This window comes from Eleutherodactylus coqui, chromosome 4 (assembly GCF_035609145.1).
Source record: "Eleutherodactylus coqui strain aEleCoq1 chromosome 4, aEleCoq1.hap1, whole genome shotgun sequence".
Taxonomy (NCBI): Eukaryota; Metazoa; Chordata; class Amphibia; order Anura; family Eleutherodactylidae; genus Eleutherodactylus; species Eleutherodactylus coqui.
Genome location: NC_089840.1, coordinates 54,314,417 through 54,341,856, shown reverse-complemented (window position 1 = coordinate 54,341,856; position 27,440 = coordinate 54,314,417). Strand labels below are relative to the sequence as shown.

The 27,440-nt window shown below is 45.6% G+C and overlaps 1 protein-coding gene across 1 annotated transcript; it reads right to left on the bottom strand.

Moving 5' to 3' along the window:
- RECQL4 (RecQ like helicase 4) lies at positions 1 to 27,371 on the bottom strand. Its single transcript, XM_066599461.1, has 25 exons — positions 27,357 to 27,371; positions 25,957 to 26,048; positions 24,406 to 24,439; positions 23,999 to 24,090; positions 22,305 to 22,436; positions 20,283 to 21,346; positions 20,105 to 20,204; positions 19,887 to 20,016; positions 19,673 to 19,786; positions 18,827 to 18,964; positions 18,635 to 18,727; positions 18,231 to 18,367; positions 17,566 to 17,649; positions 17,145 to 17,333; positions 15,394 to 15,576; positions 14,794 to 14,977; positions 14,377 to 14,654; positions 13,256 to 13,393; positions 12,970 to 13,144; positions 11,894 to 12,023; positions 11,539 to 11,711; positions 9,488 to 9,674; positions 8,380 to 8,533; positions 6,780 to 6,888; positions 1 to 260 (listed from the first exon to the last, which is right to left on the bottom strand). Exons 2-25 carry the CDS (start codon positions 26,038 to 26,040, stop codon positions 139 to 141), a joined length of 4,224 nt encoding a protein of 1,407 aa, XP_066455558.1. The 5' UTR covers positions 26,041 to 26,048; positions 27,357 to 27,371; the 3' UTR covers positions 1 to 138.
- Between the last annotated feature and the right edge of the window lie 69 nt (positions 27,372 to 27,440).

Below are 27,440 nucleotides of genomic sequence, written 5' to 3'. Positions count from 1 at the left end.
TCATTGTTTCCCATTTTATTAGAAAAAAACAGAAATAAATAGAAAATTGCCACATTACAATCAAGTTACTATACAATACTTTACAGTCGCGGGACTCCGCTGCCTCGTTACTTCAGATCCTTCAGCACATTGCTGGAGTTATTTCAGTCTGATCATTTCCTCCTTACAGAGTTGCATAACTTTGTTAAAGTCCAAGTGGAGATATTTCCTCCAAAATCTTCGATCTCTTCCATAAATCTGGGCAGGGTAACATGGGCTGCCTATGGGACAAACGTAACATTAAGAGGCCCGCCTGTTCATCCGCAGTGGAAGTTCCAGGATTAATATACAAAAGTCACAACGACATGATTCAGGTATGATACCAGAGGTAATGGCCGGTGACTACTCGGATGCTCCTGCACATATATACAGATGCCAGAAAAATAAGTGAACCCTTTAGTATTTCCTGAATTTCTGTGTTGATTCTTAAAATGGGGTCCGATTGTTAGCCAAGTGACAATTATAGGCAAGCCCAACATAACTAACAGTTGTGCTGCTCATGCCCTCTACTGAGCACAATAAGTAATCAACTACAGTACAAGAAGAAAAGGTGAAGCCTTGAATTTAATAACCTGCACATCGCCTTTTAGCAGCAAGTTGATGGGCACCTGGGAAATACTGACCAGCTCAGAGATGCCCTTAGCCTTATTGATTGGGAATGTCCTCAGAAAAAAAAAGTGCAGACAATAAATAGGAAATGTTTAAAAATATTTTAAATACTTACCCTGAGAGGCTCATACCTTACAGGAAGAAAGGAATTAGAATGAGAGAAAACCAATTGCAATCAATAAAGATGTAAAGCAGGCAAAAAAATTGCAAAAAGAAAGCGTTTAAACTACTAAAACAAGAAAGCAGCAAAGAAGCACTAAAACACTACAGGGGAAAAACTAAACTGTTCTTCAACTATATAAAGAGTAAAAAGATTAAGGCCGGCTTCACACGGCCGTGATGGGCTCTGCCGCAGATGTCCGCGGCGGAGCCCGTCACGGCGCCCCCCAGAGACCCCAATACTTACCTCCGGATCCGGCGTCCTACGTCCCGCATGATGCTTCGGCGCGCATGCGCAATAGAGCGCGTGACGTGCCGCAGCGTCATGTGACGCGCCGGCCACGTCATATAACAACACCCACAGCGTCACATGACGCGGCTGGCAGGGAAGCGGTTTCACGCTATCTTTCGCTGTGCTACAGCGGAAGATAGCGTGACGGACGGCTTCCACTGACTGCAATGGAAGCCGTCCGCGCATACACCCGCGGCAAATAAAGCATGCCGCGGGTGAGGTCGGGTGATTTCACAGTGCGGAATTCCGCAATGGAATTCCGCACCGTGAGCATTGAGCTATTAGGTTCAATAGAACCTAATAGCTGCGGTAAAAACCCAGCGGATTTTTCGCCGCGTATTACGTGGCGGAAATCCGTCCGTGGGAAGAAGCCCTAATACTGAAAGTTTTGGCCCTTTAATAAATAATGTAGGAAAAAATTGCAATGATGAGAAAGCAAATCTATTAAATATTTTTTTCTCCAGTGTATTCACAAAGGAAAATGAAATGTTAGATGAAATGCAGAATGATAGCATAAACTCTCCAAAAAAAGTCACCATTCTAACCCAAGAAGTAGTGCAGAGCTGACCTTAAAAAAATCATAATAGAGAAATCTCCAGGTCCTGATGGCATACACCCCCGGGTTCTAAGGGAATTAAGTAATGTAATAGACAGACCATTGTTTCTTATATGTAAGGACTCTATAGTGACTGGGTCTGTTCCATTGGATTAGGCATAATCAATGTGTAGTCAATATTCAAAAAGGTGTCGAAAAGTGAACCTGGAAATTACAGGCCGGTAAGTCTTAAGGTCTCTTTAGATGGGACGAATGTCGGGCAAATGCTGCCCGACACTCAACCCCGCATACACTCGCTCCCATGCTGTCACATGCGAGCTAGTATAGCTGGCTCGCTCATAAAACGGCCAGCAAGGGGAGCGGGGTGGCTGCAGGAGGTTTCTCTCTTCGCTCTCCCCCACCCCTCTCCATTGACTTAACATAGTGGCTGTTCAATACTGAATAGCTGCTATTTACACTGAATGATGAGCTGTGGGCCAGCGATACTAGCTCCCGCGTAGCAGCACAAGAGCGAGTATGTGGTGGGACGAGTGTCGAGCATCGTTTGCCAGACATTCGTCCCGTCTAAAGGGACCTTTACTTCTATTGTGGGTAAAATGTTTGAAGGGTTTCTAAGAGATGCTATCTTGGAATAAATTAAGGGAGATAGCGGTATAACTCCTTATCAGCATGGGTTTATGAGAGCTCGCTCCTGTCAAACAAACCTGGTCAGCTTCTACGAGGAGGTAAGTTCTAGACTGGACTGGAGAGAGTCACTGGATCTTGTGTATCTGGACATTTCCAAAGCATTTGATACTGCGTCGCATAAAAAGTTGATATATAAAATAAGAATGCTTCATCTGGATGAGAATGTGTGTAAGTGGGTAAGTAACTGTCTCCGTGATAGAAAGCAGAGGGGGGTTATAAATGTGCATAACCTGAATGAGTCACAGTTACTAGTGGGGTACCACAGGGGGTAGTACTGCGCCCTCTTCTTTTTAATATATTTATTAATGACCTGGTAGAAGGATTATACAGTAAAATATCAATATTTGCAGATGTTACAAAACTGTGTAAAGAAATTAACACGAAAGGGCAGAATGCAGTTACAATAGATCTGGGAAAATTGGGTGCTTGGGCAGAAAGTGGCAAATGAGGTTTAAACACTAATAAATTCCTTTCCAATGACCCTACGATCAACCCCGATAGAAGGGTGTTTAGTTAGACTGTCTGAAAACAATTCTTTACAATAAGTTCTTTACATACAATGGAGTTGGGACAGCCATGGCGACACAGGTAGCCCCGACTTACGCAAATCTCTTTATGGGGGTTTTTGAAAACAACTTTTTATATGCTACAGAAATTCCCAGAGAGGTCACCTAGTATTTTGTAGGAGAAATGCAGATGATCTTTTTCTAATTTGGAGAGGCGACAGCTAAGCCTTGACGTTACCTCTGAAAGTATGCTTTTTTTTTTAGATATCAACATTCTCTGAGATAATTTGACCATTGCCACCCCCGTATATTTTAAATTGGTACATAAAAAAAAAAACAATTATCTGCCGTTCAATCGTAGCCATTACTACAAATAGCTATGTAACATTCTCTATAGTCAATTCTGGAGGAGACGTAAAAATTGTTCCAAGGACGAGATCTTCCACAGTCAAACATCAATAATCCAAGATTTCTTCTTCCAAAAAAGGCTACCAACAAGCTTAGTGCAAGATGCGATTCAACACGTAAGACAGTTGAGCCAAGAACAATGTCTACAGGTGAGAAAGAAGACGATCAAGTCATCAGATACGTTTAAATAGAATCTTATAACTACACCAGCTTGTTACCCCCGACTGCGTCCGCGTGGAATTTGTATTTTTTTTTAATCTATTCTGTGTTTTGCTGTATATTGAAACGTAAAAAGTTGAAATAGTGAAAGGAATGTAACCGCAATCTGCTGTCAGCGCAGTTCTGTACACGACGGTTTTGGTCCGGTCATCTTTTGCTGGTCTGGTTGTGCCGTACAGACCAGCTTTCATTTCTTACACAGCTGAGGTAAAATAAAAGCTGCGCTGTGATTGGTTGTTATTAGAGATGAACGAACGTACTCGGATAAGCACTACTCGTCCGAGTAATGTGCCTTATCCGAGTACCGCTGTACTCGTCCTGAAAGATTCGGGACGCGCTGCGGAGCGGGGAGCTGCAGGGGAGAGCGGGGAGGAACGGAGGGGAGATCTTTCTCTCCTTCTCTCCCGCCCGCTCTGCCCCGCTGCGACTCACCTGTCAGTAGCGGAGCGCCCCGAATCTTTCAAGACGAGTACAGCGGTACTCGGATAAAGCACATTACTCGGACGAGTAGTGCTTATCCGAGTACGTTCGCTCATCTCTAGTTGGTATATATTATACCGCTGAAGTAAAATAAAAGCAGAATATTGTAAAAATAGCAAAACTTTATTCTTCCATTGTTGATAAAATAGCGACGTTTTGACCAGTAATGGTCTTTATCAAGTTGAGTTTGATATTTTTACAATATTCTGCTGCCTGCCGCACTTATATCTACTTCTAAAACAACTCTGGCATATTCTGAAAAAAAGAGGCGCCGCTGAAGGAGATCACCCCGAACAGTGTTGTATACACATATAGGAGAGCACCAGCCTTAAACATACTGCTCCCCAGCTAGCCAAAGAAATACACCAATAACACAGCAGCCACCTCTAGTGAAAAACGCAGCGAGAAACCGTCAATGTGGTTTATCCATCAGGGGCGGGATCGCCAGTATTACATCTAGAATTAAGGGAAGGGTTTTTATATTAACTCCACTCTAAACTGTGCCACTAAGTATGTGCTTGGCGATTACTGTATGCGAGACGGACAGTGCAGGATCTCAGGCACCCATTAATCCAACACAAATAGAACATTGGAAACGGCTGTTTGGCGCATGACGTTTCTCGCCATAATTACGAAGCGGATTCTATTGTACCCAACGATCGCATTCCTGAAACCTGTAATAACAGATTTGAAGCTTTATATAAAAGAGAAAGCTATTGGATCTGTGGGTTACAAACTCTTCAACCAGACGGCTTAAATGAGATGGCAGACAGTACAATTAATAATTAAAATCAAGGCAGTTATGAGCCTCGCATATGAGTATAAGGATCGCTTACATCTTTCAAGAACTTGATTTACTTTTTTCCAATAACTACCTTTATTTGGATCTTTGATCTATCTATCTATCTATCTATCTATACACACACACACACACACACATATTTTTTTTTTTATTTTCAAATAATTGCTTTTATGAATTCCGTGTATCTGGTGTTTATCTTGGTTTTTATGTAATTTAGAAAAATAGTACATAATTTAGAAGAGGAAAAAATATACATAATATATCTAACTTTTGTCAGGTAGGATTCTTCTTTATATACACATATATTTAGGAATTATTTATGTATCCAGTCTTAAATTAATTTAAGTAGAAGTCATTTATTCAATTAAACACATAAATTTATATTAGGGAAGTTCATTCATTCATATATATATATATATATATATATATATATATATATAATGATTTGTTTACTAGTTTAAAAAATGAAAAATAATAATAATGACCCATCCATAGTTCCTATTGAGTGTACTAGCTTGTAAGAGATACTGAATAATAATAGATTAAATCAATACAAATTTACTTTTTAACAGTGATAATAGAAATATAGTGACACCTACTGGTGAAGGAGGCTATAGCTTCTGCCATACAACTTAATGGAAATAACTCTGGTTACCGTCAAATGAAAAATCTGATCATTTTAAATGAGTAATTAATGTATTTTAAATTAGAAAAAAAATATAATTTGCATGCTTTTAGCCTTAATAAATCATTTTTATGCCATTTTATTCAAAATGTATCTAACAGCAACAGACTTTTAAATATCTTTTATATATTCTATACATTTTGTTCTATTCTTTTATCTCATTCTTTTTTTTACTGTAATTTTTATTTGAAATTTTAGAATTATGCAATAAACATTTAACTGGAATGCATCACAGTCTCATTAATGCACAACAAAAGCAGTTCGCAATGAGAGAAGAAAACATGGCTAAAATTCTAATTTTGAGTAATCTTCTCCTTAGTGTCCTGGTCCAATCTTGAAGCTAGACTGTTAATTGAAAGCAACAGAATACTAACGGCCTGGCCAGGGCCGAGCCTGAATAAAGGGGGGATTGGGAAGATTTGGGAAAAGACGGGGCCGGGGAAAAGGGTGACTCCTGAGACGGGGGGAGTTTTTCCCATTTTCCTCATTTTTATCTGTAGGCAAGATATACAAGCATGTAAGTTTTACTTTTTCGCATTGTAAGTTAGCGGAGGCAGGAGATAGCATGATTGACCTATGACCCGCTGTGATGCTTCACCCGCCTGCCAGAATGTAAATGTCCACCTATTTATTACTGTGCACTGACAAGGCCTGATGAAGTTGCCGGTCCGTGGCAGTGAAATGTGCTGCCCAGTTTTTAAATCTGTGAAATAAAAAGGATCTATATTCACTCTGCTGTCTCCCGACATCGGCGGCAAGATGTGTTCCACGTGTTTTTAATGTTGCGCCAGTGCAGCAAGGCCAGACTTGGCATCAGTGGTTAGGTCCGGAAATGCAATAACCAGCTTCATTCTCATTGAAAATAAATGGGAGAAAAGGCTGCTAATACGCTTCTAGCTCTTCACTGCGGTCAGAGTCGGAAGTGTAATAGGAGGGATCGCTTCCACTGATTTCAATGGGAGTGAAGCTGGCTATTACACTTACGGCCCTGACCACCAATGACGACCTCCGGTCCACTATCAGTGCAGCAGGCCGGATGATGAGCTGATCAGCAGGGATCCCGATTGGCAGACCTCAGTCAATCAACTATTGATGACCTATCCTGAGGTTAGGTCACCAATAGTAAAAATCCCGGAATACCATTTAGCAGAGAGTTTTCTGTGGGCCTCTTGATGTTACCCTTGGGTTTTTTCTCATCTCTCTCAGGATTGCCCATTGTGCTCTTAACAGGACACCCACTTATAGAAAAAATCTGATATTGATGACCTATCCAGAAAAAAAAAAGTCCTGGAAAACCCCTTTAATACAGAAATACTTCTAACAAGGAAGTCACTTACCTATCCCATGGAAAATACGGGCAAGGGCTCTTCCAGAAAAGCGTTCATCCTGGCGAATAGAGAGGAAAAGTCGAACATCGCTGCAGACCTGTACTTTCCAGTCTTCAGCCTAATGAAAAGGCAGAAACCAGGCATCATGTGTCACAACAGATATAACCAAACCTACCACAGCCGATATAATCAGCCCCAACCCTACCTGCCCACTGATAGCACCAGCTTACCCATAACAAAAAACACAGGCACAAAGCATATGTAGGATTATCGATTTAAGAAGCCAAAAACCCAATGACAGCCATCTGTAAGGGTGAAGCCAGACGTTGCGTTTGGACACACATGGCTAAGCCACGTCCACATGCGGTTTTAATATATATATATATATATATAAAGACGAAAGCCCTGACTGACTGACTGCCTTACTGACTCACCACTGATTCCCCAACTTCCCGATGTCGTAGAAACATGAAATTTGGCACAAGCATTGATTATGTCTTAAATAGGAAAAGTTAATGGGTCCCAAATCGATTATTCAATTCTAAGCGCAAAAGGATTAGCGTTCAAATTTTACGTACGGAATCTAATTCTCTCACTTCCTGATGTCATTTTATATAAAGGAAACGTCGCATGGTTGCCTCCCGTGGTGTTTCCTGGGTAACGCAGAGAACTATGCAAAATGGTGAACATATGTTTTTCCTCAGTATCTCTAAAGTAACCACGACTTCATAAGATTTTCCGTGTGAACACCAGATAAACACCAGTACCAAATTAACTCGGTCGAAGCCGGGTATATTAGCTAGTTTAACTATAAAGATGAGATATTTAGGATTAAGGTTGATTTAATAAAAACTATCCCCAAAATAATTAACCCTAACCTTTGAGATAGAGTCAGCATTGCATCAGCAGCTTGCACAACCACAAAAGACAATGCCGTTTGGGTCATTTGTAGGGTATTTGTCCCTTCTCAATCATCAGTTGCCGACTTCCTACACTTCGCCACAACAGTACTTTCTACCCCGTTACATAGCATCTCTTTGTATAGTGGGAACAGGAATGTATCCAGGGAATATGCTGCCTTAGAAACGCCTTACAAGACTTCAGAGTTTTCAACTTAGAAGTGACCTGAACAAAAGGGACCTAAACCCCTGAAAAGTGAAGGCGTCCCCATAACCCTGGATAAGAGATATTCTGTCCATCAAAGTGCCTTAGGCCAGGGTCACTTGAGCGTGTTAGTATAGAATATTTTTCACTCTGTACCAATAGGCTGCCATGTTGCCGCTCACAAGAATTGCGCAAAATATGTACGCAAGAAAAATCTCAGCACGTCCTATGTTGACGTGTATTACATGCGCATACATGCCAAGACAGTACATGGCGATTGGGTTCACGCATCAAGTACGCAATGTCATTGTGTATTTGCTGTGTGCCGCGCACGTCTTTCGCGGGCAGTACACTGTGAGATACGCTCGTGTGAGCCCGGCCTTAGAATGTGAGCTCCAGTGCTCAGATGCGACTGACACTTTCTATGGATTATGTCATTAGAAAGTGATAATAAGGTGACATTATATGAGGGGAGATCAGAAGACGTCGCATGCAGTACACACACCTTCACCTGACTGAGGTCATCTGCAGACTCGTTATCTTCAGCGTCGTCCAGAGGATTATGCCCCTCAAAGTAGCGGAGGATGAGGGTCTTTAGCTGCTCACTGCGCTCAAGGTTCAGCTTCTCAGCACAAGCTCCGCTGCTCCTGTATGCCACACTGACACAAGAGGGAAAGATGTCATACGTCAGACACAAGGCTAACTGCTAAGATATCACTATGTGCCGGGGATCTGAAAGGGATGACATTACTGGGGTCTCAAGCAGTGGACAATACAAACGGAAGAAGGATGGAAGAAGACGTGGGAGAAGGTGGAGAAGAGAAGAGAGGGGGCAGTGAGAGAACGGGATGGGGGGGAGGGAAAAGCAGAGGAAAGAGAGGATAAATGCAAGCACAAAGGAGAGAAGAAAGGGGTAGACAAGAAAAGGGGAGAAGGTAAGGGTATGCCCATACAGTGGATTTTGGAGCGTATTCCTCATGGAAGTCCACGTCCCATTCATTTGAATAGGAGTTTGGGTCACTATTTTCACAACATAGATTTTTAATCCACGTCACAAATGTTGATCAAAATGGAATCCATGTTGGAAATTCTACATGAGGTTTGCCTATTCACATGGGCTTAATGCGAGTGCAGATCTGCAACCGGCTTCTATCATGGCTTTAGAGGCGGAATCTGCGCAGAAAAGACCACATTGGACTTCGCCGTGTGAACATAGCCTAAGAGAAAAGTGAGGAGGGACTGGGAGGAAACATGGAAAGAGTGAAGGGGAGGTGACGGAGCAGAGGGAAACAAAGGAGAAGAAAGAAGATGGGAAGAGGAAGTAAAGGGAAAGGGAGGGAGAGAACAAAAGGGGAAAGAAGAAAAAGGAGAGAGAACAAAAGGGGAAAGAAGAAAAAGGAGAGAGAACAAAAGCGAGGAAAAGGTGAGATGAGAGGATGAAGGGAGAGGATTTCTGCTGGATGTAAGACATAATCCCCCTAAAGTGAATTAACCATAAACAAGCTGGGCCGATTTAACAGCATCTTGTGTAGGGGCAGCGTTAGCCATGTCCAGAGTTCCCCACTGGCATACCACCTGATGCAGACACCATGCTGGGGCGGTGAACTACACACCTACGGAACACTCTGTAACAACACTTCAGCTGTCTCAGTGCGGTTGCCTCTCGTGATGTCACTTTCTGGTGAAGGAAATCACAAACTTCTTCCAGCTCCTCATTTGTGAGGTCACCAAAGGACCGAAAGTGGAAGGAAAAGTTACTGAACTCCACCAGTATTCCGCTCCTGCCTGTGCCTCGAAGTCCTGGGACAAAACCAATGATATACAGGATTATATATTATGTGGGAATACTGAAGCTTGCATGCTGAGTGATAACCTAAAGAGGACACAACGGCGCCTACACCAGGTGCAGCGATGTATCTCCACGCTGATGAAATGTGCCTATAAGAGCGCACTGGAGGTCAGCGTCATTGCAATGTTTACCCCATCATACAATGATCAGCACCGCTGCAAGAACAGTGGCAGGGAAGGAGCTCAGGGAGCCGCAATCATCGCCCACTAGAAATGTAGTCACAGCCTTATAACATGGCTATACAGCCATCTACAAGCCGATGCTGTTAATAGGCTCCCGTCCTTACTGAGCACCCACCATACCCGACCTCAGCTAAGGGGTAAGGATTCCCATAACCCAAAAATCACTATGACTACAGCATCAAATCGGGTTATGATGGGTTGCGAGATACGTGTAGAAAAATACGTATGCCTCATCACATCACTAGGACTACTCAAGATGAAGGTTGATGTGCAGATGGGGAATGTACCCATGCTACTTCTGAGGCCTCCACTGAATTGTAGAACTGAGGTTGGTGCAAATATCATCTGGGGCCAGTGAACTATAAGCTTACTAGGATACTAATAGGATACAAGCAGAGGAGGAAACAAGCATACAGATGGTCCCCGACTTGCGAACAGGTTCTGTTCCAGGATCCTGTTCGCAAGTCGAACATATGCTTGTATGGAGCGGGATCGCGGGTGGATCCCGCTCCATACAACGTCGGGTGCCGGCTGTTCTTACAGCGGACTCCCGGCAGCAGCAGTTCCGACGAGCCGCGCCGCTTGTCGGAACTGTTAACACTTTAAATACCGCTCTGACAGCGGTATTTAAAGTGTTAACAGTTCTGATGAGCGGCGCGGCTCGTCGGAACTGTTGCCGCCGGGTGCCCGCTGTAAGAACAGCCTGCACCCGCCGTCCAGGGGGCCCGTACAGCGTCCCACGATGAGATCGCGAGACGCTGTGTGGTTTGCTAGGCAGCCGGGGACCTCCTGAAAGGCCCCAGGGCTGCCTATGCAGAGTGCCCATCAAGCGCACGGCTTGATAGGCGCTCTGCGTAAACAGCCCTAGGGCCTTTCAGGAGGTCCCCGGCTGCCTAGCAGCCGTGATCTGACCGAACAGGCTTCTATCAGGCTTGATAGAAGCCTGCCCGGTCCCTGCACAGCATGATGTAATGCCGTAGCATTACATCATACTGTGCAGAACAGATAGTTCGTATCTAGCGAAATTCATAACTCGAATGTTCGCAAGTAGGGGACTATCTGTATAGCAATACCCGGAGGTAAAGGAGCACATCCATCTCCTCCACCACAATGTGAAAATACAGCCTCTTGCTAGAGAAATGAATGCAGGTGCTAAGCCCCCGCGCCTCCCCAAAGCAGTGAGAAACGTCTCAGCGCAGTAGGTGCACCATATAAAAGATACAGATCTGTGCCACAGCCTCGAAGTGTGACGCAGCACAGAGAGGCCACAACAACTTTTACAGCCGCAGCATTTAAAGTGGCGGAGGCCAGCCACCATGGAAGATAACAGCAGCTCAAGGTCGATGCTGAAAACAGCTATGGAAGCCGACAGAATGGTGGAGGCAGGCTGTAGCAAAAAGAGGTAGCGTGAGCCGCATAAGCAGCCCTTTGCCCATGCCAGGGCCTCTGTCTGTCAGTCGCTGCACTATCATGTAACCTGCTACCCGGGTGCCTAACCCATGACCCATTTCATAGTTATGCGTGCTATATGAACACAAAACAGGTGTAAGGGTAGAACTGGATCCAATCATTGCTTTGCTGGGCACACAGGATACAAGACATTCACAACTACCATCAGCATGATGGTACTTACCGCCTGTGGTTGAAGAATTCCACTGCAGATCTCGTAACGCTTTCTTCACCGGGACTACTTCCCAGCCCATAGAGTCTGCAAGCTCAACTACATTAAACTCCACAGAGCTTACGTGTGTGTGATCAACTCCAGAAAGACGTTCACGGGCGAGAGCGACTGCCACAGGGGGGCAACTGTGATGGGAAAAGCAATCAGAAGCATGCAGGCAAACAGGCAGAGTGACATGGACAATAAGCAATAACAGTTCCAGGTTCTGAAGAAGAGGGGTCCACATTACTGGTTGATTAATCACTACGTCACTATATAAAACGCCCCCAGTTGGTCATACATCACTGATAACGGCAAATGTCATTACCTGCGGGCCAAACGATGGAGTTGTTGGGGGCCACTGTAGCATGTAACACGACATGTGCACAGCGTGGGGTGCAGAAGCTCCAGCCAGCGGCAATTGTGGAGCTCTAAATAACACAGAAGGGTCTCAATACCTAATGGAAGAAAGGGGTCACAGCGTTATATACGGAGAGAGAGCAAGAGCCGAATGGCACTCAAAACTGTCCATATCGGAGATGGAGTGAGAAGTAGATACTATAGATCACATATATAGAGGTGGAGTGATGAGTAAATACTATAGACACATACTTGACTATATAAGATCTAAATGGAGACATACATACTGATCAAAAGGGCCCCATCCACATTAGACTTTAGTCGTCCAAACTCACTGATTTTGGCAGGACCGGACAATGTTTGAATGGGGACCTCTTAACTTTCCATTGACAGATAATATTAGAGAAAAGTAGGGTCCCACATGGTAAATTTCAACATCTGATGCTTTTGTTTCCTTCACAAATACGCCACCACCAGGTGTCTGACTACGGCTTCACCACAAAACACACAACGCGTTTGAGGCATTCGGGAGAAATAGCTTTCGGCTGAATGAACGTTTGGTCAACAGCTAGAGATGAGTGAGTATACTCGCTAAAGCACATTACTCGAGCGATTAGTGCCTTAGCCAAGTATCTCCCCGCTCGTCTCTAAAGATTCGGGGGCCGGCGGGGAGGAACGGAGGGGAGATCTCTCTCTCCCTCTCTCCCCCGCTTCCCGCCGCAACTCACCTGTCACCCACGCCGGTCCCCGAATCTTTAGAGACGAGCGGGGAGATACTCGGCTAAGGCACTACTCGCTCATCTCTATCAACAGCTATTGAATGTGTATTTGGGCCACAATTGTCTATGACCATAATATGGCCGTCATAGGCTGCTCTAGACAGTAAACATGGCTGACCTACATGTAATGCTATGGGTGGAGTTTACAACAATACAATATAATGGATTATTAACCCTTTCATCAGTCCGAGAGTCCACAAGTGTCTCAGGTCTCGCAGATGATGCAAAGCCTGAAGAACGCTCTCAGTTAACCCTGCTCACTCACTTTCTTCTCTGACATCTAGTGCCTGCACCGTCTCCTCTATAGGCAGTGCTCGCTCGTGTCCGTGGCAGACACGCTCCACCTGCAACTCCGTAGCATTCAATGAACTCTCTTTCCCTTCTCCATTTTCACATTGCTCCAGGAATTCAATCATCTCAGCATCATCCACCTCGTAGTCCTGCAGGAAAGCAAATCATGAGAAGACTGGAACATAGCAGCTACCAGTTGCAGGCCAGCAACTATAGAAGGACAATCCCAAATAATGGAGCTTGTCTGAGAGCCTACTCACCCTGCTCAGCGCCTCCCGCTTACTCTCTAGCTCCTGACATCGGCACGTAGGGAACACTCTCTGCACGAGCTTCTTCACCATAAAATAATCCACAGAATCCGCATACACATGGCGGCGAAGCTCGTCTAGATCCTGTGACTGCAAACATTACAGAGGTTTTACTATAGCATCACAATAAATGACAAATATTTATCATCAGAAACTGACACTAATCCCTCTATATAAACCCACAAAACACCCAAAAGTATACAATATCCCACCTCGCTTAATACACCCACGTATTTATAATCTCACACTGACCCTAACCCCCCCCCTATACAACTGCATAGTGACCCCAGATTCCAGTGTATCATATATCCCCGATCAATTAATACAACCATCAAAATACTACTAACGACCACCTGTCCGTGAGAGATGTGTGAGTTACATGTGACAATGTCACTGTCATGTGATCAGGCACCAGGGCTCTGAGCTTTGCCCCCTGATCACATGACAGTGACGTCATCACAGGTCCTAAAACATGCAGAGCCTGACAGCAGCTGTGTGCTTATAGGACATGTGATGATGTCACCGTCGTGTGGTCATGGGCAGAGCTCAGAGCCCTGGTGACTGATCGCATGACAGGGACCTCATCACAGGTCCTGTAAGCTTATAGCTGCGGTTCGGCTCTGATGGTTTAGGACCTGTGAAGACATCACCGGGGCTCTGAGCTCCGCCCCTAATCACATAATGGTAACGTCATCACAGGTCTGGAAACATGCCGACTCTGACTGCAGCCATGTGCTTACAGGACCTGTGATGATGTCATTGTCGTGTGATCAGGGGCAGAGCTCAGAGCCCCCGTGACATCATCATAGGTCCTGTAAGCACACGGCTGCTGTCCGGCTCTGCTGGTTTAGGACCTGTGACCAACTCTAATTCCTTTCACTATATTATATTAGTTAGTGCTGCATTGTGCCACCAGAAACACTGGTGCTAGTAATCCCCTAACAAGTGAACGTCATATATATAATCCCACATTGAATAATATAAATAATCCACATGGCTGTAAATTATGACACCAAGAACCTGAGAAGCAAAGTGAACTGCAGCCACTATTTTCTCCAGGGATCAGCACTTACCTCAGGGTCCAGGAAGAGGTGACAATGAGCATCTTTACCATCTCTCCCAGCTCTTCCGATCTCTTGGACATAGCTCTCAAAGTTTTTGGGCATATTATAGTGGACGATCCCCCTGACATCAGACTTGTCCAGACCCATTCCAAAGGCAACTGTGGCCACAACGATCCGCAGCTGGCCACTCATGAAGTTGTTCTGCACCCGACGACGCTCAGCAGAGGACAGACCAGCGTGATACGAGTCTGCCAACCACTTCAACGGCCGACGAATCTTCTTCCGGGCTGCACAGAGAATTTACTGTTACTGTAGTAATACATCAGGTGACCATCGATGGTCCAAAGAACCCCCAATATAACACACTATTAACATTAATTTCATATGTGCAATGATAAGATGGTCCTATCATTGCACAGATCTCACCTTGCATCTTCTTCTTGTCCTGTGAGGCATTACCCTCATCATTCTCTATTTTAGTCACGATTACCCCCTGCAGACAGGTGCGCAGCATGGCCGCTAGGCGCTGAGTCTCTTCTCTTCGTGTACAATATACAATTATCGAGTCCAGACTTCCAAATCGCTCTTCCTTCAAAAGCCTGACAAGAGCCTAAAAAAGAGAGAAGAGAAGCCAAAGGAGCATGAGAAAAGGAAAGAGACCAGAGAGTGAGAGTGGCAAGAGCCCAAAAGGAGAGAAGAGACAGCTTAAGGCCTTATGCAGACGGCCATATTTTAAAGGGAACCTGTCATCTTCTGAAGACCGCACGCCAGACGAAAATCTGACTTATTTCAGAGTCCCGTGAGCGTGCTCTGTCATAGACGTGTATAAGAGAGTGCGTGACTCTGAAAAAGTCGTATTTGGGGCTGTAAATCCACAACCTCATGTTACTATAGTAAGTTGTAACAGGTCTCAACTCTCTACTGACCCTGTAAGTAGGAGATGGAGGCCACTTATTGTTTCACATAAATCGATTATTGCCACGGGTGTTATGGGAATAATAGAAACCTCAGCCATGTAGGAATTACCTTGTCCCGATCCTGATCCATAGACACTGACAGGTGCAAGTTTGGAGGGACAGCAGCCAGTCGCAATAGAAAGTCCCCATCATCTGGGACCTCCAGATGCCGAGCAACGTCTTGTGCCGTACTCAGAGTGGCCGTAGCTGTAAGACCTAGAAGACAGCGGACACCAAGGCGCTCCCGAAGAACCTGACAGCAAGCACAAGCGTTATGTAACTTCAGAATAATCACTGGGGGCAGTGATGAAGAAGAGATCAACCACCACTAGGGGGAGCAAACTGCATACAGGTATACACAGCTCTCACTGAACCCTATAATATACACTGAATGATCACTTTTATTCAAAACACAAGGCTAGCAGCTCATTGGACCTCCTTTGGCCTTCAGAATTGCAGGTAAGCCATATTATCCCAATGAACATCCACAAGTATTTGAGCGCCCAGGGTGAGTGAAGAAAACATTCCTCACACCGTTACTCCACCTCCAACAGCCGGAAGTGTTGACACCTGATAAAAAAGAATTCATTGATTCATGCTGCTTGCACCAAATTCTAACCTCCCATCAGCACAGCGCAACAGAAATGTGGATTCTTCTGACCAGGCAATGCTTTTCCACAGCTCAGTCATTCAATTTTTGCTGTCTTTTGCCTGCTGAAGTCTACGGTACCTTCATAATGAGCAATTAGTGCTCAGATAATCGCTCAAAATTTGTTGAAGTGTACAAATGTGTCACTTGTTTGCCTGATTGCTCATTAGTTGTTTGCCGACATACCAGTCATAAAGGGGATCTCCATGCAAATTCATTTGTAAGTCATTCAAATACAAACGGCTGCGACTTTACATCAGATGACTTTAGAATAGAAACGAGTATTTATTAGGTGAGCTGAAACTAAATAACTAGTGTGCAAATTATCTCTCTCCACCCTGTTGCTGGACATGTATACCATCATTTGCATTCGCTCGATTGAGCAATTATTAGGGCGGCAGTCGTCCTACATAAATGTACGCTTAGGCAGCAATGCCACTTGAATCGGTCATGTACTGTTATAACCCACTCCTACTAAGGAATGACTAGATGTGCTTTCAGACATGTTAGGTGGAACACTAGATTTTTAATTAAGATGGAATTGGGTTGATTGTGCAGCGCTTGTTTCTCAAAATGGTTCTTGACATCCTCCCCTGACCCCTTTCGTCAATGACTTATTTAAGTCCACAGTATCCCCTTTTGCCGGATGTTTTTCCTGGAGCACACTATTATCAGTATGCTCTTCACATCGCTTAACAAGTTTGGCAACTTTTGAAATATTGGTGCTTGTTAGTCTAGTATCGATGACCAGGCCTCATCCAAAGTTGATCAGATCACTCAAGTTTACCATCCTAATGTGGGTTCACACAAACTGATCCCCCGAAAACTTGCTCACTTGATTTTATGTTGCACTCTGGAGTCAAGGGTTTAATTTCCATACTGGGAAGCTCCAACTGTAAAAGGGCCAAAGTCTCTGATAAAGTGGGCATTCAGTGTAACCGTTTTCAGTACATGCTCCCCCTGGTGGTGGCTGTAGGTAGCTAGAAATCTATTGGGTAACTGGCTGCATAAAGGGAAGCAGATGATTTGGAGTTCTGGATCCACAATTACAATAAATATCAGTGAATTAATCAACGCATGAATGGTGTTAAAAATGAGGATGTCCAATGAGAAGACATTGCAAGATACTTACAGAACAGCAGGGACTCGAATATGGAAGGGTGGCCACTTACCTTGCAGAGACGGAGATAGCAGGGACGGAAATTGTGGGACCACTCAGATACACAATGAACTTCATCTATGCAAGCAAAGGCAACTGGAGGGAGTTGGTCAGCAGAGGGCAAGCAGCTGGTGCCTGACCGGCCTCCTCCGACTAAGGCTTCGGGTGACAGCAGGAGGACGTGGACCTTTCCCTTCTTGACCTACAGTAGTAGCAGTAACTCATCAGCAAATGCAGGTAACAGCGAAAAGTCATTTCCACTTTTATCAACACACTGGAATGGACACCCCTGGAGGAGGAGTGACTGGACTGGGGGCTACATGTGATGCAGTAGGGGACGGTGGGGTTGGTGCTGGATCGCACACAAATCGAACGAGCCCCCTACCATAAAGACAAGTCTTTGTACATACACATTCACAGTTATATGACATCACCTTCTCCATCGCTGCTTCACGTTGAGCTCGTGTCATGTTGGAGTGAATACAAACAGCCTTGAGCTTTGAGGGAAGACCGGAGACCTGTGGAGAGGAGAAGACAGACCACCATTTACCTTCCACGGTGCAATACATAAGAAATACAGAGAGAACAAATACACAAACGATGAGTGACAGGCTGGTACAAGAGTACAGACAAACCTACAACCCATAAAGTCACCAGTCCCCTCCTGTTGTGCCCCTTCTATTTGCTCCACTCTTCCACAAGGCCCTCATTGCATTGCTATGCCTCACATCCACATCCCCCCTTGCAGTGCTGTGCCACACACACACACGTCTCCCCTTGCATTGCTATGTCCCCCATCTACGTCCCCCCTTGCAGTGCTGTGCCCCAGATCTACGTCTCCCCTTGCATTGCTATGCCCCACATCCACGTCTCCCCTTGCATTGCTATGCCCCACATCCACGTCCCCCCTTGCAGTGCTATGCCCCACATTAACGTCCCCCCTTGCAGTGCTGTGCCCCACATCTACGTTCCCCCTTGCAGTGCTGTGCCACTCTGTAAGTCACCCCCACACACCTTCTCTCATTTGCTTTAGTAATCATCTTCTTACCCTATAGAACAGTGATGCAAAGACGGACTGTGTGTCACGGAGCCAAGTTACCTGATCGTCCATGAGAGAGACCAGTGGTGATATGACCAGTGTGATACACGGAGACCTCATAGCATACATATACGCTGGCAGCTGATAACATAGAGACTTGCCCATCCCAGTAGAGAGAATAACCATGGAGGAAAGGCCTGAAACACAGAAGAAAGAGGTCTGTGACCATAGAGGGACATTTATGACTAGAGCCAGCTCTGATAACTGGAGGAGATATTGGGCTGACAGATGGAGTCCTCTACCCATATGTGTCAGCCCACAATATCTCCTTTCCCCAACAATAATAAGAGAAAGGGGCTTGCTCTAGTCATGGGTGTCCTCTCGTTTTTCTACCTCATCCCTCCGATGACTTAGGGAGGCTCTGATACATTGGAGAGAGAGAAAAATACCACGAGAAGCATTACCAGACAAGATCCTCATGACGGCCTTCTCCTGCCCTGGACGAAACTTCTGGTATCCGAGCTCACGGAGGGCGTTGTACACCTCAGGTGGGGTTTCTGAGTCACATAAGTAGTGATAAAACATTAGACATCTTGCAAGCTACAGAGACCCTGCTTGAGCAATCAGGTCACCCCCCATCATGGTGGTGTTCTTACCGCAGACTCGCCCAGACTCTGCCAGCTCATACAAAGGCTGCATTGCAGGTGGAGGGGGAGTTGGCTCATACACAGGCTTCACAACGTCCAGCACTACCTCAGGATCCGGGCCGAGATCTTGTGGATCATTTTTAATATCTGAAACAAACATGAATAGTAGAAGAGAGGTCAGCATTAAAGGAGCTGCATGATAAGCTGCAGGATGCTTCTGGTCACGCAAGTACAAGAACCTCTGATCATATATTATAGAGGACACATGATGAGCCGCGGGGTGTCACCGATCACGTAGGTACACAGGATCTCTAATCATACATTACAGTGGACACATGATGAGTTGCAATGTGTTCCCAGTCGCATCCTGTTACTTAAGGCCCTTTTACATGCAACGAGTATCGCTCAAAATTCGTTCAAACAGCCAAAGTGAGCGATAATCGTTACATGTACACACGGGCAGTCGTGCACTATTCGTTAACTTGTTGTTTAGCGCTGGTTTTTAGCCGGCATAAGAATAGTCGTCAGACCGTTCAAAATTCGCTCCATTTGAATGGAAATTGTTCAGTATTTTGAGCAGCTTGACGACTAAACAACGATAGAGCCATTATTTGTGTGTGTAATTTTATGCAAAAGGGTCGCCAATTCAGTCAAGCGATTATCTTTGCGTGTAAAAGGGCCTTTAGATACAAAAGCACTTTGATCGCACATTAGAGATTATATGATGAGCTGTAGGGTGTCCCCAACCACATTCTGGCAAGTAGGTACACAGGACTTCTACTCACACATTGTAGAGGACACATGATGAGGAATGCCCCCTTTAACATTCAGACATTGCAGACTTGGACTACTTACCGCAGGCCGACCTTATCTGAGTGTTTGTCATTCGAGCCACTTCTTCTAGGGTGGGCAGCACAAGCTCCTCTTCCGGTGCAGCGTCCGACTCCGATGGTGGAGGTGCAGTGACCACTGAATAAAAGGATCAGAAGGATTCAGATCTCACAGACCATTAAGGAGGCTAGGGTCCTTGCGCCCGGACCCTCACATAACACCAGTCAGCGGCTCCTACCTTTCCCAGGACACTGTGAGGCCCAATGTCCAGGTTGACCACAACGGAAGCAAATGTCCTCACTGCGGTTAAAATGTCTTCCTCCTCCTCCAAACTGCTCACCTTTCTTCTGCCACTTCTGCTTCCACATCTGAGAGACAGAAGACACAGTCAGCAAGACAAGTGAGACAACACAACAGAATGGAGAGAAGACAATACCTACAGACACTCCATGTTACCTGTTTTCTCAACCTATTCCCCTTCAGCGCATACCCTTTGACATAAGACTTCTTCTTCAGATTGATCCTAACAAAGTTGCCCGTTTGATTTGGGGTGACCCTGTGGGGACATAATGTGAATATGAGGTGGTAGCATGGAGGGCAGAGATTAGATAACATGACTATGTGTGGACTGTACCTGGCTCTTTTTGCAGGGTTGCTAGTGACTCTCTGCACTGTATCGTCCGCCTCCATCACCTCACCCAGCAGATTCTCTGTGTCTCGGGCAACGACCACGGGGGGATCCTCTTCTGTGCCTTCACTCTTGGGTTTCTTTGAAGGCCTCTTGCGGATCTTCTCTGTGTGGCTTTTGTGCTCCTCGGCCTCTGAATCTGTGTCTCTCAGCCGCTTCCCTCTCCGCTGCCTTTTTCCTCGAGTTGTACTGGCATTGACTTCAGTCTTGCCAATTTTGAGGACCTCCCAATCCTTGTCCTCCTGTTCTCCACAAATGGCCCCTGCAGACGGCTCTATTTGCTCCCGTCTACTTTTCGGCTTTTTATTTTGGGGGTCGCTCTTTTCAGCTGGCTTCTCTGTGGCTCCTGGTTTCTCCGCCTCGAGGTTCCTCTCTTGGACACTTCTTGCTGTCGACACGTCTCTCCGACAGTCTTCTGAAAGCCCTGCTGTCTGTTCCATCACTGTGGGTAGAAGCTGCTCTCCTCCGCTCCTTGCAGATAAGTTTTTACCGTTTTCTGCGGCCTCCTTAGATTCTGCTTTGAGGTTCGTATCCGGAGACTCGCTCTCCCAGGAAGATCTTTTTGCAATCTGCTCAAACGATACCAGAGTTCTCGTTTCCTGCTTTTCATGTGAACAGTCTGAGGGTCCCGTATCGGTAGATGACCCCTCATCCACACGAGGTTCAGACTTTCTCTCTCTGCTGCCTATAAACTGGCATTGCTCTCTCCCCAGTCTCCGCTCGCACCTCTCCAGCCAGTCCGAGTTTAGCGATGTGAGACGCTGCCCAACTTTAGCTTGGAGTTGGTGAAGCTTCTTCCTGGGGCTTGCTTGTGCGGAGGGGGTTAGTCTAAGCTTGTGCGGTTCGGTTCCAAGAGAGACGTTTTGAAATTCAGTTGTACATTCTGGAGAAACATCCACAGCCATTGCCGGAGTATTAGCAGGAGGTGAACTTAACCCCTTGGCTTCTACTTTGGTCACACTGACAGGGGTCTGGGGCAGATAAGTCTTCTTTAATGACAGCGGACGATCCTACACAACAATTACATAATATGAGAAGAGGCAGCAGTACTGAAAACTAATCAGTAAAATAAGGACTGTGTGCATAGAGCATTACTAGGGGGCACTGACTGGTAGTCATCATCTACTGGGGTATACAGATTATTATGTGGGGGCACAGGCTGATGTGTCATCTATTGGGGTATATAGATCATTATGTGGGGGCACAGGCTGATGTGTCATCTATTGGAGTACATAGATCATTTGATGGGGACATAGGCTGTAGTAACATCTGCTGAGCTACACAGATCACTGAATTGGGGGCACAGGCTGGTGTGTCATCGTCTACTGGGGTACACAGAACATTATGTGGGGGTACAGGTTGCTGTATCGTCATCGACTGAGATACACAGATTATTGTGTATAGGGGAACAGGCTGCTGTGTTATCTAATGGGGTACAGGCTCCTATGTCATCTACTAGGGTACACAGATCATTATGTGGGGGGAACAAGTTTGTTTGTCATCATCTACTTGGGTACACAAATGATTATGTGGGGGCACAGGCTAGTGTATCATCTACTGAGGTACTCAGATCATTATATGGGGGCACACATTGGGGTATCATCATCGACTGGGGTACACAGATCATTGCATGAGGACACAGGCTGGTATATCATCATCTACTGGGGTACCCAGATCATTATGTGGGGGCACAGACTGGTATATCATCTACTGGGATACACAGATCATTATGTAGAGGCACAGGCTGATGTGTCAGTCTACTGAGATGCAGTAATCATTACTTGGGGGTACGGTTGGCGTGTCCTTGATTGTTGGTGTGCAGAGCGCTTGTGGGTATCAGGGACTATTGGGTTGCGAATATCAGTTGGGGTGCAGGTTTTTTTGAAGTTCTTTCATCATCCATTCTACTGGGTCAGTACACAATGTTATTTATGTATGCCGATAAATGTGATGTACGTTTATTCTTACTTTCAGGCTCACTCCCATATTAGCTTTAAGCTTCATTCCAAAGTACTGAACAGACGCTTTCAGGGAGTTCCGCTCAGCTGAGGTCATCTTCGGAGTCACATTGCCGCGATTCAGATGCCGTCCCCATGAATCCTAAAGATAACCCAATACAGAATAGAACAGGATAAGACACAGGGAGCCTGCATCTAGGGCAGCTCATGAGCTAACTTTCCCCTTCCCGAGGCAGCTCATGAGCAGTGCCCACCCAGGCAGGTCATAAGTCATGCCCACCCTCATAGCACCTCGTGAGTTGAGGATCCCCCAGAGACAATTTAAAAAGTTCCAAAGAGTTGTAGAAATAGGAAGAGACCGTTAATGAAAAAGAAGGCAAGGAAAGAACTGCATCCTCTACCCTATACTAAAGTACACTCCGGAGGGGGACACTTTTCTACAGCAGATCAATTAGCTAGAATTAGCAGAGTGAACTTCACTGGGACAATATACTCCATCAGCATTAAGGCCGTGATCTGTAGCTACCAGTAAGGATCACTGTAGTTTCTCCCATCAGTTGTGGCTGTGGGTTCTCCGGGACTTTTACTATCCTCAATAGTTCATCAGCAGAGGTCTGCTCAGGATTCCCAATGATCAGCTGTATTCTGGACCCGCTGTCGGTGTAGACGGCACTAGAAGCAGATAGTGATGTCTATATTGCAGCAGCTTGGTTTGGTACTACAAGCACAGTTCCCATTGAAATTAAAGGGTTTTTTCCAGGGAGGATACTATTGATGACCTATCCTCAGAATAGGTAACCAATAGTTGATTGGCTGGGGTCCGTCGCTCGGGATCCCGACCGATCAGCTGAGTGGCCACATGTTGCCAGCGCCGCAAATACACAGGAGTCAGAGCAGAAGTCCCCGCACTGACCTCTGTGTAGTGGTCATTGCTTGTAACTGTAGGCACAGTTCTTATTGAAATCCATAAGAGCCGTGCCTGCAGTTAAAAGCACCAGCCACTACACAGAGGTCAGTGCAGATACTTCCGCTTCAAACCCTGTGTATTTGCAGCGCTAACAGCATGCGCCCACTCAGCTGATCGGTCAGGGTCCCGAGTGATGGAACCCAACCTATCAACTATTGATGACCTATCCTGAGGACAGGTAATCATTAGTATTCTCCCTGGAAAACCCCTTGAAGGAGAGGTCTGCCTGTAGTGCCAAACCTGACCACTGCAATGTTGACAACGCTACCAGCTTCCAACGCTGTCCACATTGACAGCATGCCCAAGGATCAGCTGCTCAATGTGGATCCTGAGCGGATGACCTATCCGGAGGAGAAGTAGTTGATAAAAAAAAAAAAAGGCTACACCCACACACCCTGAACAGTAGTGAAGGAAGAGACAGCATTCCTTCCTTAGAAGCCTCAAGAATGATCAGATCAATGTCATATATTGTTCCCAAAGAATCATAAGCATCACAGAGGATACAGCCACAACCCCAGAGAAAAATGACATGGAGAGCTTTGACTGATCCTTTGTAAGGTAGGGGGAACAGACTCAGAGAACCAAAAATCAGGGTCAATGAGGAGCAGCCGCCACAGGTGATAGCAGTGATCAGACCAGTCCATGAATAGGAGAAGAGCTTCCATAGTCAGTACATGAACATGGGATGGACCACACACCATCTGTAATGCCCGGTGGTCAGATTGTAGGCTCCTCACCTCAGTAACAGCCCCTGGGCTGCTCTTGGGTTCTAGGGTAGGCACCATGCTCTGTTGTTCTCGTTTTAGGGTCCGGAACTCTCTGTAGAGATCTGGAGAAAAAAAAAAGACAGGAGTCACAAGATACCAACATACACCAATATCATATATAGTTATACGTATTATAAGATCTCTACGGCTGAGCAAGTCCAATATCTCCAGCCAGAGACCATTCTCCCATCCCAGCTAGTCACCACCTCCGATCCCGCTCCGGTCCTCCCATGTCCTTTGGATTATTCAGTAACTTTCATGCATGACCGGTGCGATACTGCCACATCTGTCCTGATGTGGGACCGTCCCTTACATGGTCTCCAATCTCGGAGCTTCCATAGCCCCCACCCATCCTCTCGTTCTAGTGACAAACTTACTCCGTGTCTCTTGAGAAGACTCCTCTACATCCGCCTGCCGGACAAGAAAGAATAATATCGCATTAAGACCAACATCATAATGTGAGAAGCCAGTTTATGTCACCTGGAAAATACTAAACTGGGGAGAAAGAGAGAGGAAGAGCGGAGGAGAAGACCAGCGAAGAGCAGCCAAGAGCATCCCATGAGAAGTGAGAGGAGCAGGAAATATTACGGCACGTCTTGTATCTACCCTTATGGGTTGCACGCTTCTATTGTCGGGACTCTTTTGAAGGTCCCCACACGCATCAGACTAAGGCCGCTTGCACACGGCCGGGAAAAATCGCTCACGATTTGTGCATTACGAGAGGCGTAAATCCTGCACGAATATGAACCCCATTCTTGTGCATTGGGGTCATACACATGAGCAGTTTTTTTCTCACATTGCAGTGTGCGACAAATTCGTGCCGTGTCCTGCCTTTGGTCGTTCCCTTGCTTACAATGCGGCTGGAAAACACATCACATGGCCTGCAATGTTCACGCGAGTGCGATGCGAGGCTAACCACTGAAAACAATGGGAAACACTTGCCAATCCCCCGACACGGCAGAAAGCCACGCAAATTATCAAACTGTACTGAAGTGATTGGAGGCGTTTTTGACACAAACGCCTCGCACCCGCGGGGACACTGCATGTGCTCAAGAAACTCTGCCGATATCACGCTGCTCAACGTGCGTTTTAGCGGCGTTTTTTATGCAATAACGCATTGCATCACTTCTCTGAAATTCCATTCCCCAGCGCTTGTTTCACGTGCGTCGGAGGATCGGCAAGTGCTTTTCCTTTTACCATTGTTTTCAATATGAAACATCACATCAAACGGCCTGCGACGTGTCTGTCCCGTTGAAATATGGGTAATGGGTTCCAAGGGGCGCAAAAAACTAGGACATGCAGCGATTTTTTAGCTGGCAGCATCGCCGTGAAGGAAAACACTGCTCACATGTATCACTCCATTCAAAAGAATGGAGTTCATATTGTAATGGAACGCGAATCTCGTGTATGTTTGTCCGTTGGAGGACGCACAAAACTCGCGTGAATATGACCTCCATTCTTTTGAATGGAGTGATACATGTGAGCAGTGGTTTCCTTCACGGCGATGCTGAGAGCTAAAATGTCATCTAAAGGTGATGAAAATGTACCATTTCAACCAAAACAATAATTCGGCCATCTTGGACAGCCCAAACACAAGACTTAGAACTGGCAGATCAGGGGAACAAGTACCAGTAATACATTACCCCTCCCCCCCGACCCCTCTGCTCTTAGGATTGAATTTTGTCTTGGAATCGGAGGGTCGCTGCACATTGAACAATCATCTTTAATGATGGATGACACCAGAATCGCTGGGAAAGAAGTCGGCGCTGTCAGAAATTTTTGTATAAAAGTTGCCAGAAGGATCGTTCGTCTGTCACCCGCGTCATTTACCACGTATGACCCGTCTGCACAACCCGAGCAGCCAATATGGACTGAAATGTGCAGGACTCGTCCCGCGGTCTGTTACCAGACGAGTCTCTGATCGGTACCTTGCTGGGCTTCCTCTTGTGTTCCTTCAAGAAGTCGGCCTCCCAGGTCTTCAGGAGACGTTTCACCTCCTCGTATCGCTCCATCGTGTCACCTACAGAGTCAGAGAGGTGAAGGAAACAGCGACTACAGCGCCTCCCCATGTACATCTACCGCAGTAACCTGCTGCTCCCCGCCAGCGACTGATCACCGCCGTAATAACACTACTTATAATAGTACAGGAGGGGGCAATAATAACACCGATAGAGAATGACCAGCGTGACATCCAGCACTGCATTACTATAAAGCTGCAAAACATCGCAATGTGAAAGAACCCACCGGGAACCGCGGGCTTCACGGTGTAGCGATGATTTGTAGCCCGTGCGGATACAGCCTCAATAACACTAATAATTGTTCCAGTGATAGATAACACCACAGCAGTTATAATGACCAGGAGATAATAACACCATACATATAATGACCATGGGGGGGGGGGGATATAATAACACTATACATATAATGGCCGGGGCATATAATAACACCATACATATAATGATTGAGGGGTTATGATAAGACCAGACATATCATGACCGGGGGATATAATAACACCATACATATAATGACCGGAGGGGGGGTAGGATATAATAACACTATACATATAATGACCGGAGAGGATATGATAATACCACACATATAATGACCGGGGGATATAATAACACTATACATATAATGACCGGGGGGGGGATATAATAACACTATACATATAGTGACCGGGGGATATAATAACACTATACATATAATGACCAGGGGGATATGATAACACCAGACATATAATGACCAGGGGGGGATATAATAACACTATGCATATAGTGACCGGGTGATATAATAACACTATACATATAATGACCGGGGGATATAATAACACTATACATATAATGACCAGGGGGATATGATAACACCAGACATATAATGACCAGGGGGGGATATAATAACACTATGCATATAGTGACCGGGTGATATAATAACACTATACATATAATGACCGGGGGATATGATAACACCATATATATAATGGCCGGGGGATATGATAACACCATATATATAATGGCCGGGGGATATAATAACACCATACATATAATGACCGGGGGATATAATAACACTATACATATAATGGCCGGGAGATATAATAACACTATACATATAATGGCCGGGAGATACAATAACACTATACATATAATGGCCGGGAGATATAATAACGCTATACATATAATGGCCGGGAGATATAATAACGCTATACATATAGTGACCGGGGGATATAATAACGCTATACATATAGTGACCGGGGGATATAATAACACTATACATATAGTGGCCGGGGATACAATAACGCTATACACATAACGATAGGCGGCTGACACTTTACCTGACAGCAATTGAAGTTCCCGGACTTCTGACGTCACCACGCAGCGCACGTCCTTATCCAACCAATCAGCGGGCAGCTTGCCCT

Coding starts and splice junctions, on each gene's coding strand:
- RECQL4 (XM_066599461.1), bottom strand. CDS start 26,040: ATGGAGCGATACGAGGAGGTGAAACGTCTCCTGAAGACCTGGGAGGCC. Junction 14,655..14,793: donor GGACAAGAAGAAGATGCAAG/GTGAGATCTGTG, acceptor TTCTCTGTGCAG/CCCGGAAGAAGATTCGTCGG. Junction 8,534..9,487: donor TGTTACAGAGTGTTCCGTAG/GTGTGTAGTTCA, acceptor CTCTTGTGTCAG/TGTGGCATACAGGAGCAGCG.